The sequence below is a fragment of the Pteropus medius genome, unplaced genomic scaffold (assembly GCF_902729225.1).
Source record: "Pteropus medius unplaced genomic scaffold, Ma_sr-lr_union100, whole genome shotgun sequence".
Classification (NCBI taxonomy): Eukaryota; Metazoa; Chordata; class Mammalia; order Chiroptera; family Pteropodidae; genus Pteropus; species Pteropus medius.
In genome coordinates this window covers 4,279,038-4,291,267 of record NW_024344374.1, presented here as the reverse complement: position 1 = coordinate 4,291,267, position 12,230 = coordinate 4,279,038, and the positions used below count along the sequence as shown (strand labels likewise).

The window sequence follows — 12,230 nt, the reverse complement described above, 5'->3', positions numbered from 1 at the left end:
GACTTTGGGATTATGTAGTGTAAGCCAATTTGTTTGCATTCTTCAATGTGGGCAGCAAAAATAGAAACCACCAAGAAAATAATTATCTATCACTACCTTTTGAAAAATGACTTTAATGACATTTTGTATGGTTATTGGTATTAAGGTTCATATATAAAATTAATTTTTCTTTTTTTTTTTCAAGATTGAAATGCCCATATGAAACAGCTGTGGAATTAGCTGCTCTCTGTCTACAAGGTACATTATTCTTTAGTGGTAATTAGCGTTTTAATGTTATTGCTTTCATTTCAACAAATGAGTGACTGCTGGGTACCAAGCACAGTGCTCTACTTTGGGGATATGGATGAATATAATATGGTCTCCATCCTCAAATGACTTGCAGTCCCGCGAGGACTACATGGCAGCACCACATACTCTGGATGTGCAGAGTACAGTGAAGATCCTTCAGGAATAGAGACCCATGGACAGCTAGGAAGAGAAAGGCCTGTGGAGGGATAAGTAGATGAAAAGAATCAAAGGAACCAAGGTACAAAGTATGTGCAGAGAGGTACCAGCGGTTGAGTGGTGTTGGAAGGTGAGGTTCAAGAAGCTGGATAGGCGGCAACCTTGGACCCCATTTAAAGAGCATGGATTTCATGCTGTCAGCAATGGTGCCTTTGAAGGCTCTTAAGAGGTAGGCAGGCCTGGTCAGAAGCGCTTTTAAGAAAGGCTCCACTGGCTGTGATGGGGAGAAGGGACTAGAGCAAGACCAAGATTGTGGCTAGGGGTGCAGTGAGGAGCCGTTGCTGTAATAAAAAGAAACTGACTAGGGCTGGGAGTTACACACACCCCAAAAAACAGCATTGGTGCTATAAGGAGAAGGACCTGATCATTAGACTTAAGACTTCAGAGAGGAGTCAGAGGTGACTTGTGGGCTGCTAACAAGAATAAGTGACAGAATGGATAGAAGAGTTGGGAGACATCTTTGTAGGGTCCATTAACTGAGCGGTAGCTTTTTGAGTATGCACATCTGCCTCCATGAGAGGTCAGGCCAGAAGCATTGACGGGGGATCATCAGCATGTGGGCGGGAATTGGATGGCGAGGGGTGTGCCTGCATGACTGTCAACGTTGACTGTTCCATCCATATGATGCACTTGTGGAATTTAAAATGCACAAGAAACGTACTTGCCAAAGTCTCCAGCACTAATTAAGAGGATACTAGTATGTAACTGCACATAAAGAATTTCGTCAGTACATCAGATAGACATATGCCGTGAATTCGTTTACCAGGGTGTTCATTGGCTTCCACAGAATAATGAATTATGATATATTCATTCATAATTACTAATGATTTTTGAACACCATAATGAGATTTGGCTTCTCACTTTTGTATTTGCCAGTTTTTGAAAGTTGATATAAGTCTTTTCAAATTATAAAATTAGTACACTCTTATTATAGAATATCAGAACAATAGCACAACAGACAACCAGACAGAAGGAAGTTGCCCACTGTCCTACGAGCCACAGACAACCCAAGTTTCTATGTATGAATTTTGAATGGAGTCTTTAAAGTGTAATTCTATTCAGAGTCATATACAAATTTTTTGTATGATTTTCTACTTGGTATTTTCAGTACACATATTTTCTTATATTTTTACTCACAAAGATGATTTTCAATGACTTCAGGCTACTCCCGTTCTCTGATCCTTCCATTCCTTAGTCAGTTTTAGTTCTTATCTTCTAGGGGGGCTTGTTATATAGTAGGCGCTCAGTAAGTGAAGAACGAATTGAATGGAGTAGGAGAGGCACCCAAGAACTTTGGTTGAATGGGAGCCTGTCCGTGAGGTTTGAAGCCACCGGTGGTAGAGGTGATGATACTGTTATCTGTAACTGTCTGTGCCAAATACAAAGCTAAGTGCTTCACATTCATATATTGCTAATACAGCAGTCCTTGTGGTGAGTGCCATAAGGATGTGTAATGGCTCAGGGAACTTGGAAATGGACTGTCCACTTTGGCCAGGTACAGATTCCCCCAGCTTGTCAAAGAGCACCCACCCTAGAGTTTCTGAGTCTCATACTACCAGGCAATACATGTCAGGGTATAGTTAATGGGATGAAAGCATCCACGTCAGACCTGGGGCCTCCAATCCAGTGGAGAGGTTTCTTCCTAAGGCCATTGGCACAACATGCCAACCCCTATGTTGTCTTGAATGATTAGAGGACAAGGCTACCCAGGTTACCATATCACACCCCGCGTGATGAAGACATTATCACACTCATAAATTCCAGCTGTAGTAGAGCCATATGTTTTGCCCCAGAGCCAAAGCAGACAAGAATATCCACTGTCTGTGAGCCCTTCCGGAAGAAATTACCCATTCGAGTTAGAACCACATTAATGTAATTTAAGATGGGGCCCAGCGATGTGTGTGTGTCATAATGAGACCTCCAGGGGACCTTGGTGCACGCTCAAATTTGAAAACCACTGTCATAGATCAGTGCTTTTCAAAGTAATGTGTGCACCAGCCACCTGGGCATCTTAAGAAAAAGCAGGGTTTGCTTCATGAATTCTGGGGTTGAGCCTGAGATTCTGCATTGTGAGAAGGCTTCTTGGTGACACTGATGCTGCTGGTCCGTGGACCCCACCCACCCACAGAACCCAGGATGAAAAGGGACCCTCCAGAGGTATTAGAGGGACCTCTGGAGGGTCCTTTTTCATCCTGGGTTCTGCTTCCTGAGCTGCAGAGGTGGGGCTGGGGCAGGGAGAGTGGATTTTCTTATTTGTGTCCTGGAAGGATGGGGTCTCCTGTGTCCTCAGGCCCTCCATTCCGTGGGGGACTTGGCGAGAGCAAGGATGCGCAGTTCATTTGGGGCTTTTTGCTGGGATTGCCCGTGTGGCTGCTCCGCCTTGCTGCATGCCCTGCTCCCTCCCAGGTTCTGCCTGAGTTGCTGCAGTTGCTCCTGCAGCCTTCTCACCCCCTCCCCTCTCCCTCCCTCCCTCTCTCCCTCCCATCGTATTTTCCCCCTGGATTCTGCATGTACTGAATTCTCGATTGGTCCTCTCCAGCACTACAGACCCTGGAGTGCTGCCTGGACCCACCCTTAAAAAGAGCTTTGTTCAATGGATATTTCCGGGCAGGTCCTCAGTCCTTGCAGTTGCCTTTTATTGCACATTCAGGCTCTACCACTTCGTGGGAGAAATATAATCAGGGCCTCCCTGGATAGGGGAAATAGTCGGGAGAGAGACGGTGATAACTAAGATGATGGTGTTTCGGCCAATGGGAATGATTCTTGGTGATTCTGATGTACGTGTAGGTACAGAGTGGGGGTTAGAGCCTCCTGAAAAGAGGGAGTTATACATGAGGGGTACCTGTGCTTTCTGACCATGCAAAATGCCTTTGGACCTGATTGCAGCGATGACGAAAAGCACTCAATGTCTCCTGTTTTTCTCCCTCTTATGAAACTTGCAGCGGAGCTTGGGGAGTGTGAGCTTCCAGAACACACACCAGAGCTTGTGTCTGAGTTTCGGTTCATTCCAAATCAGACAGAAGCGATGGAATTTGATATCTTCCAGAGATGGAAAGAGTGCAGGTACCTTGATGCTACCCGCTAGCATTCTCATATCTTTATTTGTAATATGTAAGTGTTTGCCAGATTCTTTGACCTACTGTAAAATTGCAGCTCTATCGCCTTACCTCTCTCCTGTGCTTCAGTCCTGTTTTTCCAAAGGCCCTTAGGACGTCTCTCTTTCCAGAGACGTACAGTGAGAACCAAAGCACACTCCTGTTTCTGAATCACAGAGCCTGGTCCTGACTGGCTCGTTGCTGCCTGGGAGCCACTGCTCTCCTGGCCTCCCAAAGAAAGCAGGAGGTGCTGCCTCGATATAGTCCACACACCTGGGTCTCTGTCCATGGTCTGAACTTCCGGAGTAAACCTTTTAGAAATACCATGTTGTCCTCTATAGGGACACTCGTGTTTGAGACCATGTGTTGTGTAGCATTGTATGTTAGGACATGTGGTCGCCACAGCTAAATCCAGCCCTGTCATTTATCCTTTGGCTTTTCCCTCTTTTCCCCCGTAGACACCCCAGTCTAACACTTTTATGCCGGGACTACTGGTGCCGCCTCCACTCACAAGTCTCCCAGACTTTAGCCTCTCGTCCCTCCCAGCCCATCTTCCCCAAAACTCTGCCTGTTCCAAGTCATTCTTGGACCCAGAAGCTTAGCACGGTTTCCCGTTGTCCCTCAGTCATTCCGAAGGATGTACGACTTCTTTGAAAATGGAAAGTGACATTAGCGCATTCTTGTATCACATCGAAATAACATAGGAATGTGTGGCTGCAGAGTCATCTTGCTGCACCCCCCTGCACACACCACCCCCCTGCAGGCAGCCATTGTTAGCTGTCAGTGGTACATCCGTGCAGCCTTTTTTTTTTTTTTTTTTGACAGACATACCTTTGCATCTACACGCCGAAAAATTGTTTCCATAAATGTTCATATTATAAACACAACTCTGCCATCTTTGTTCAATTAAGGGTCTGTTCTGGAGGTCTTTCCGTGTTAATATAAATCGGGGTCCCCCATTCCTTTAATCACTGCATAAAATCTCTTTGTGTGGCTGTGCCCTTCAGAATGCTATGGGTGTACGCGTTTCAGTTTACATGTATTTCCATTGGTTTTTCTAAGGGGAAAGAGCCCTGCCCAGGCGGAACTCTCCTATCTGAATAAAGCGAAGTGGCTGGAAATGTATGGGGTAGACATGCACGTTGTCAGGGTAAGCACTGTGTGTGTTTAAGTAATTGGGTCTCGCTGTGACTGAACTGAACAGTGTGTAAACATTGCGCAAAGTAACATGGTGAGCAAACTGTTTTGCATTCTGCTCTGTGACGACCTGTTAGAACCTTCTACCGATTGTCACTTCGTTTATTTGTAGGGAAGAGATGGCTGTGAATATTCTCTTGGACTGACCCCGACAGGCATATTAATCTTTGAAGGAGCTAACAAAATAGGCTTATTCTTTTGGTAATTTAGTTTTGTCTAATATTAAAAATGTCTTTTCCTATTTTGTGGTGGAATTATATGTGATGGCTGATTATTGAGGGGTATTTGCAACACCCAGATTCATTTTAAAAACACACCGTTCTCTTGTATTTGTGGGTGTCTGGCAATGGCAATGAAACTTCTGGATATAATCACACTTAAATGAATGAATGATTTCTTTAGCAAATCTAAGCTTTAAAAGTAGAGAGGAATCTGCTGTCTGATGTGTGGCTAGTGTTCCTGCAGATTGTGCCGTTAAAACGTTTTCTCTCCAACCAGGCCTAAAATTACCAAAATGGATTTTAAGAAGAGCAAACTGACACTGGTGGTGGTGGAGGATGACGACCAGGTAAGCCTTGCGCTAGGTTCCCCGCCTTGCTGTGAGTATCCCTTCGTCGCTGTCGCGAGCGCGCATGTAAACGGGCGCCCTGTGCTTCGCCGGTCAGGGCCGGGAGCAGGAGCACACGTTCGTCTTCCGGCTGGACAGCGCCAGGACCTGCAAGCACCTCTGGAAGTGCGCCGTGGAGCATCACGCGTTCTTCCGCCTGCGGACGCCGGGAAACAGCAAATCCAATAGGTCCGACTTTATCAGGCTGGGGTCTCGCTTCAGATTCAGGTAGGCGCCGTTTTTCGTGACGCGGTCACGTGTTCCGAAGGAGGAGGGCAGCTGCGCTGGTTTTTTTGTTTTTTGGGGCAATGGAGCCGTGGGTCTGTGTCCAGACGTCCCGTCGCTGTTTCTTTCTTAAAATCTGACCTTTAGTCGAGTCGCGGAAGCTCTTTTTGGCCTCTGTTCTCCTTGATGAAATAAATGGGCACGATAATAATAAAATTATTAATAGCTGACATTAGACACTAGCCACATGTGGCTATTTAGATTCATTAATATCAAAGACATTTTTAAATGTAGTTTCTTAGTCTCGCTAACCACATTTCAAGTGCCCAGTACACACGAGGCAGGCTGCTGTCATGGTGGCCAGATCAGACAGAACAGAAGCATCGTTGTGGAAAGCTTGACCCACTCCACTGCACTAGAGAGAGCTTTTCGTGTACCATCTCGATCCTCACAGCTGCCTTAAGAAGATAGGTCCTCCGATTGTCCTCATTTGACAGATAAGGAAACTAGGGCCATGGGATTACATAATCTGCCCAAAGTCACAGCCAGTTCATGGTCGAGCCAAGGTTCAAACCCAGGCAGGCTGGGTCTTACATTTTAACCACTATTCTACTGCGTTTCACATGCCAATGTCAAGAAACTTGGTGACATTTAAGAATGAGAGATGTCAACACATGTGTGAGTGATCCAGGGTAGGCTCAATAAATATTTGGGCCTGAAAATACAGAGAATGTATTCTGATATATTTTTATGTATAATTCTGAGACCATGTCTCTCAAAGTACATGAAAATTCCCTGGTGTTTGTTAAAAATGAAGATTTATGACCTCATCTAAGGCCTTGGTAACTAGAATTTTTGGGTGCCCACATGTGCATGTACGAATAAGGCCCGAGAATGTGCATTTTAAATTCACTCCCAAAGTTGATTTCTGAGGCACGTTTACAGATCTGAGAATAGCTGTTGCAAGATCTAAGCCTTCACACGTTTCATAACCTCTACCCACACATGGCATGTCCTTGAACTCTGTTTAAAATGCCAAAAAAAATCTGCTCATTTCAAATTTATCTACTGTGCAAGGAAATGGCTGTGCACTTGTGTTTCAAGAATTATTTTGTCTGAATGTATTTTTAAATACTGCAAGGGAGGGGAAAAAAAACAAGTCCTTTCTGGGAATCGACTCAGGGTTCTGTGGAGGATGAAGAATGTCAGAACTACAAAGGTTAGCGGAGACATCGCACGGGTATGCTGTCTGCTCTAGGCAGAGTGAGGAGGGAAGGATTGTGTGGGTGGTTGCCAAGGCAGGTTTTTCTGTCCTAGGAGGAAACTCCCCCAGGATTTGGCCCAGACCAGGCTTCCTTCTGCTCCTTGAGGAGAAGCGTAAGAAGGAAGGGGAATTTGGAGTTGAGGTTGCCCCTTTGAGGCATTTAGGGCAGGTGGCAAGTGGCTCCTTCCATGTGATAAATCATAAGCCGAGTGTGGCTGGAATGAAGCAGTGACAGATCAGACAAAAACAGCGTGCCTCCTGGAAGCTGCAGCTGGGCAGCACGTTGGTTGAAACCCAGAAAGCCTTGGTGAAATAAACAATGTTTCCCTTGGCATAGCAAGGAAAGCCAGGGTTTAGTTAAGTGATCATTGATGACAGATTTTTAAGAGATTTAAATGTGTACATAATGTGTTTTAGGAAAGGTTTTTATATGGGCGAATCAGTGTTCTCTTAGGCACATATTCTAAGTGCTCGAACCTGCTCGGGTTTGTGCAGCCAAGTGGCTGGAACCTAAATTGCAGGTTTTATTTGTCCTTTGATGGAAATACCTGCCCCTATGATAACAGCCCGGATTTGGCAAAGGTGATTTTATTCCCAAATGAAAGATGAAATTTCATGTGTGTCTTTACCAAACAAACCACGATAGGTTGAAATTGACATAGGAGCTCTTGGAAATAAAAGTTCGCTTTCAAATATGTGTAATGTACTGTTATTCTGATATTAGTAACATGCAAAAAATATTTACTTTCCAGTGGGCGGACAGAATATCAAGCTACCCACGGCGCCCGGTTACGAAGAACCAGCACCTTTGAGAGGAAGCCTAGTAAACGCTATCCATCCCGGAGGCATTCGACATTCAAAGGTTGTGTGTTTTTCATTCGGCCTTAGAATTTTACATTATGGTTTAGTTGGCTTCATCCCCAAGGAGCTTGGTAAAGCAGATTTTGAAGGAACTTCCTACTGTTCTGCTCTGTCATTCCAAACTTTTTATTTTTATTAATTTTTAACATTTATTTTCAATTATAGTTGACATATAATACTATATTAGCTTCAGGTGTACAACATGGCAATTCAGCATTTATATACCTTACAAAGCGATCACTGCCGTATAAGGCTAGTAACAATCTGTCACCATACAGAGTTATTACGATCTTATTGACTATATTTCCTATGCTATACATTACATTCCTATGACTTATAACTGGAAATTTATACCTTTCCCCTTTTCCACCCATCCACCATCCCCTCCCTTCTGGCAACCATCAGTTCTCTGTATCTCTGAGTTTTCCAAAGCCTTTTTTTACAAAACCCAAAAACCTGGGGGATGCTTTTGATGTGAATTGGGCCACTTCTGCCATCTGCTGTCCTTAGTCTTTCCCATTGGATATGTTCAATTTCTTCTCCCCCCTTTTCACTTTTCTTCTGTACCTGTTCATTTCTTTTGGACCAGGGACCTCAGGAATATCATAGGCAAACGCATTTCTTACCTATGGAAGATGATACTGTGTCTTAGAGGGAAAAACAGTCCCTTCTTTCTTCTGTCTTACAATTTCAAGCTAGGACATCAGTCTCATGCTAACCAGAATTTTGACCACACACAAGCAGATGTTAAATATCCAGACTCAGGTCCCATGGGCAGTCCAAACACACCCTGCCCTTAAATTTAGCCTGGCCCTGGATGCCTGCCCGCCCACCCGCCTCCCTGGAGCTCTCCGAGCCTTGTCTGTCATTTACTGCAGTGGCCTTACCCGTGCGAGGCCGGTATTCAGTACAGATTCAGTCAGTGAATGAACAGGCCAGGCTCCTTTTTGTTGAAACTCAGCCTCCAGATCCCATCTCCTAGCTCTCCTTTGTCCACACCTGATTTCTTCCCCATTCAGGACACCCAGCTTAGTACTAACTTGTGGGCTCTTTTATAGCAGGACCTCTGCCCTCTCAACTCCCTTCGTCCACTCCTATATATTGTTTACTCATAGTGGCCATTCCATATTTTTTTTTGTATAATACCTATAGCTTACCCCTTCTAGAATCTTGAACCACGTGTTTCCCACACTGTCCCTCTTTTATGAACCAATGGTTCATAGCGATAGCCTGGCAGCCAGAAATTCTCTAAAGTCACTCTTGGCTGCATTAGTGGAGAAAAAAATGCCTGGAGTCCAGGAAATGTGGCCTCATCTTCAAGAAAGACCAAAGGATGAGAGGATGAGGCATGCCCAGAATAGGGTGCGAGGTTGGTAAAGGGGGATTGATTGCAAGAACTGGGAGCAACCAAGTCTCGGGGTGGAGATGGTGGGGGGTTAGCACTCTCTCTGTCCCAAGAGCTGTGTCAACTTCCTGACAAACATTATGCTTTTGAGTGGTCCACTGGGTCAGAGGTGTCCAGAAACACCTCAGTATGAGGAAGAGCTTTAACAGGGCTGTCCAAAGATGGTGCTCTCTCAAAATAGTAGTGGATCCCTAGTCCCTGGAGGTGTGTATAGGCACAAAGGGAACGACCCCTTGGTGTGGCTGCCAGAGGGAGGAGGGGGCATCCTATGGCTTCATCCCGTGTGATAGCTTTAGGGCTCTTCCAGGCTCCAGGTTCTGTGCTTCCCTTTCCCTTTCCTTCCTGGTCTCCATCCTCTTTTGCTCCTTTATTTTACTGACATTTTCTCCAGCCAGAGTTCTGGCATCTTTGTGAGCTTTTAATGGTTTTCTGTGTTGCATCCTTTTTAAAATGAAATGGAGTCTAGATAAATAAGCTCTCTCTCTCTCCATGGCCCCTTCCACAAACTCGCACCCCTGCCCTGGTCAGCAGTGGCTGCCCTGAGCTCCCCAGTGGACTCATGCTTGTATTTTCATCTTTATCCCTTTCTGCCTCTCTGTCTCTGTGTTAGGACTGAGAGCAGGGGCTGCGTCTCTCATCTCTGCACCCTAGAGGCCCAGCCTTGGGAACGTGCTCAGTGACCTGCTGCTGAGTGCGAGGGCAGGGTACAGAGGAAAAGCCATTTACTTGTCCTCTAGAAAGCAGAAGTAGCTAAGGTGAAGATTCTGCCTCCTGGAGTTGAGGCTGCGCTTAGAACTGTCTTTCCTGGTCATTGTCATCACATGGTAAAAGTGATAAAGCTCTCTAAGATGTCATTACTCTCTGTTTTTCTTTTAAAGCGAGCAACCCAGTGATAGCAGCTCAGCTCTGGTAAGTGCCCCCAGGCTCTGGGGTACAGCTCTTTTCTCTAATTATTCTATTTACTTTCAATGTTGACTTTTTCTTTAATATAATTAAATTACCAGGTGAGTCTCCCGATTTTTTTTTTTTCCCCTCCTGCCTGGCTATACCATCCCCCTGGCTTTCAATAAGTACACAATAGAATGTTCTAAGACGGTTTGTTTTTTTTTAGAAAACACAGCTGCCTTGTTTGAGTAGCTCTGTGCTTTATTTATCATAACAGTGGGTGATAAGGGTGATAGGAATGTGTACAGCTCACAGCGCTAATGGCGTTGCAGGCATCGATGAGAAAGAAGGGCCGTGCTCTCGAGCCGAAGCTGTAAGAGCAATGGCAGGATTCGCTTAGTGATGGGCAGCTCTTACAGTCATACGATGTAGAGGGCCTTTATTAAACACCTTTCTTAAAATTCCTGCAGGAAAAAGAACTTGTCGCAAGACTAAAACTCAGCACATTTTTTTCTGGGATGTGCCAGATAGTAAATATTTTAGACTTTGCAGGCTGTACAGTCTCTTTTGGTGCTCTGTCGCTGGAGCGCGAAAGCCACCATAGACAATATGTAAACGAAGGACCATGGCTGTGTGCCAAGCTCTTGACTCAGAATCGCAGGCAGGCCAGGTTTGGCCCACGGGGAGTGGTCTGAGGCCGCTTCCCTAGTGCAGGTGTTCTGGATCTTTCCTGTACATTGGAATCACCTGGTGAGCTTTGACTCATTCCTCTCAGCCAGGCTATGCCCTAGGCTAAACGACAATCTTTGTGGGTGGGACCCAGGAATCTGTGGTTTCAAAAGCTCCTTGGTGATTCTAGTGTGCAGCCCAGGTGAGAGCCACTGTCCTACCCAGCATGTGCCTCTCTTTCTCTCTCTGAAACAACTGCTTTCTCTTGTGAGTTTTGATTTATTAGTTGGACGGCTGTCATGCTAGAGAATCTCTATTTCAACTCTTGCATCTAAGCTCCAGCCTGTGACCAGCAGCCCCGTTTAGTTAGCTTTTCAGTCGTCAGAGGCACAGATCTCGGGCTGCCGGGGAGGGTGGTCTTTGAGATCCGCACAGCTCGGCTGTGCCCTGCACTCTGGACAGTTGGCAGAGCTCGGCATGAGGCGGGGTGGGTAGCTGAAGCCCTGGTTCGTGGTGAGATTGCTGGCTGAGGGATCAGGAGGCCTCCCACCAGGCCACAGCTTGGCTCTAAGCCAGCTCTGGGACCTGGGCCTTCCCCTTTCTGGGACTCTTTTTTCTCATTGAAAACAAGGAGGTTGAGCTTGATCAGCATTTCTTTTTTCAAACTCATTCAGCCTCTGGTTTTCACCACCCAAAAGAAACCTGACATAGGGAACAGACAAAAATGGAGCATGTGGGGATGAAGCCGAGTGGGCAGGGAGGGGCCGGGGCCTGCTGCTCATCTGTACCCCCTTCCAGGTAGCCCCAAGGCACCTTCACAGACCCCCATGGTTCTAAAGAACATAACTGGTCCCTTGTATTACACGGCTGGAAACTCAAACTCACGTCTCAGACTGTACCGGCAGTGCCATTCTGCTGGGGGGGACAAGCCTCTGAGTCTTGTGTCTGAGTTGGGTTCTCAGCCTCTAATGACAGGTCCTGCTAAACTGCTGTGCATGAGCCCACCGGCAGTGGGAGGAGGTTGCAGGGCTCCTGCATGGGTTGGTTTTCGGCCTTCAGGTCTGCCTTATTTCTAGGATCCCGGTAGCAGGTAGTCGCACCTTTCCTCCGCCTGTCAGCATGTCTTGCTTTAATTCTCAGGGGTTTGTGAGTTACAACATTTCTTTGCTTTGCTCTCGAAGGAAGTGGTTGTTTTGTTTGCTTTTCCCTAATAAAATTACATTTTCCACTTAGTGTCTGCTGGAGATTATATGTATCGAGAACCAAAACAAACTAAAAAAAAAAAATTCTACCAAAAAAAATAAAAACCCAAGTAAATATACCCTTTAGGAACAAATGAGCTAATAACCACTGTTCGCAGCTGTTCAATTGCTCTTTGCAGCCTGTGGGATCCAGGGTGAGTAGGATTGCTATGGGAGCCAGGGATGAAATTGTGCTCTGGGCTGCAGAGGTGATACTAGAAAAATAGCACCTTGCAGAACACTTAACCTTCCTGATGCAATCCAGCCGGAGGTGAAC

General features: G+C 45.8%; 1 protein-coding gene across 2 annotated transcripts in view; it reads left to right on the top strand.

The window, feature by feature from the left end:
* EPB41L4B (erythrocyte membrane protein band 4.1 like 4B) overlaps positions 1-12,230 on the top strand; it is a 115,295-nt gene that overhangs the window by 48,824 nt on the left and 54,241 nt on the right. For both annotated transcript variants that reach the window (XM_039870662.1, XM_039870661.1), the window contains exons 6-13: positions 185-237; positions 3,447-3,567; positions 4,662-4,749; positions 4,909-4,997; positions 5,295-5,364; positions 5,462-5,631; positions 7,645-7,754; positions 10,037-10,067. In XM_039870662.1, coding sequence (XP_039726596.1) covers positions 185-237; positions 3,447-3,567; positions 4,662-4,749; positions 4,909-4,997; positions 5,295-5,364; positions 5,462-5,631; positions 7,645-7,754; positions 10,037-10,067 — 732 coding nt within the window. The remainder of the gene's footprint in view (positions 1-184; positions 238-3,446; positions 3,568-4,661; positions 4,750-4,908; positions 4,998-5,294; positions 5,365-5,461; positions 5,632-7,644; positions 7,755-10,036; positions 10,068-12,230) is intronic.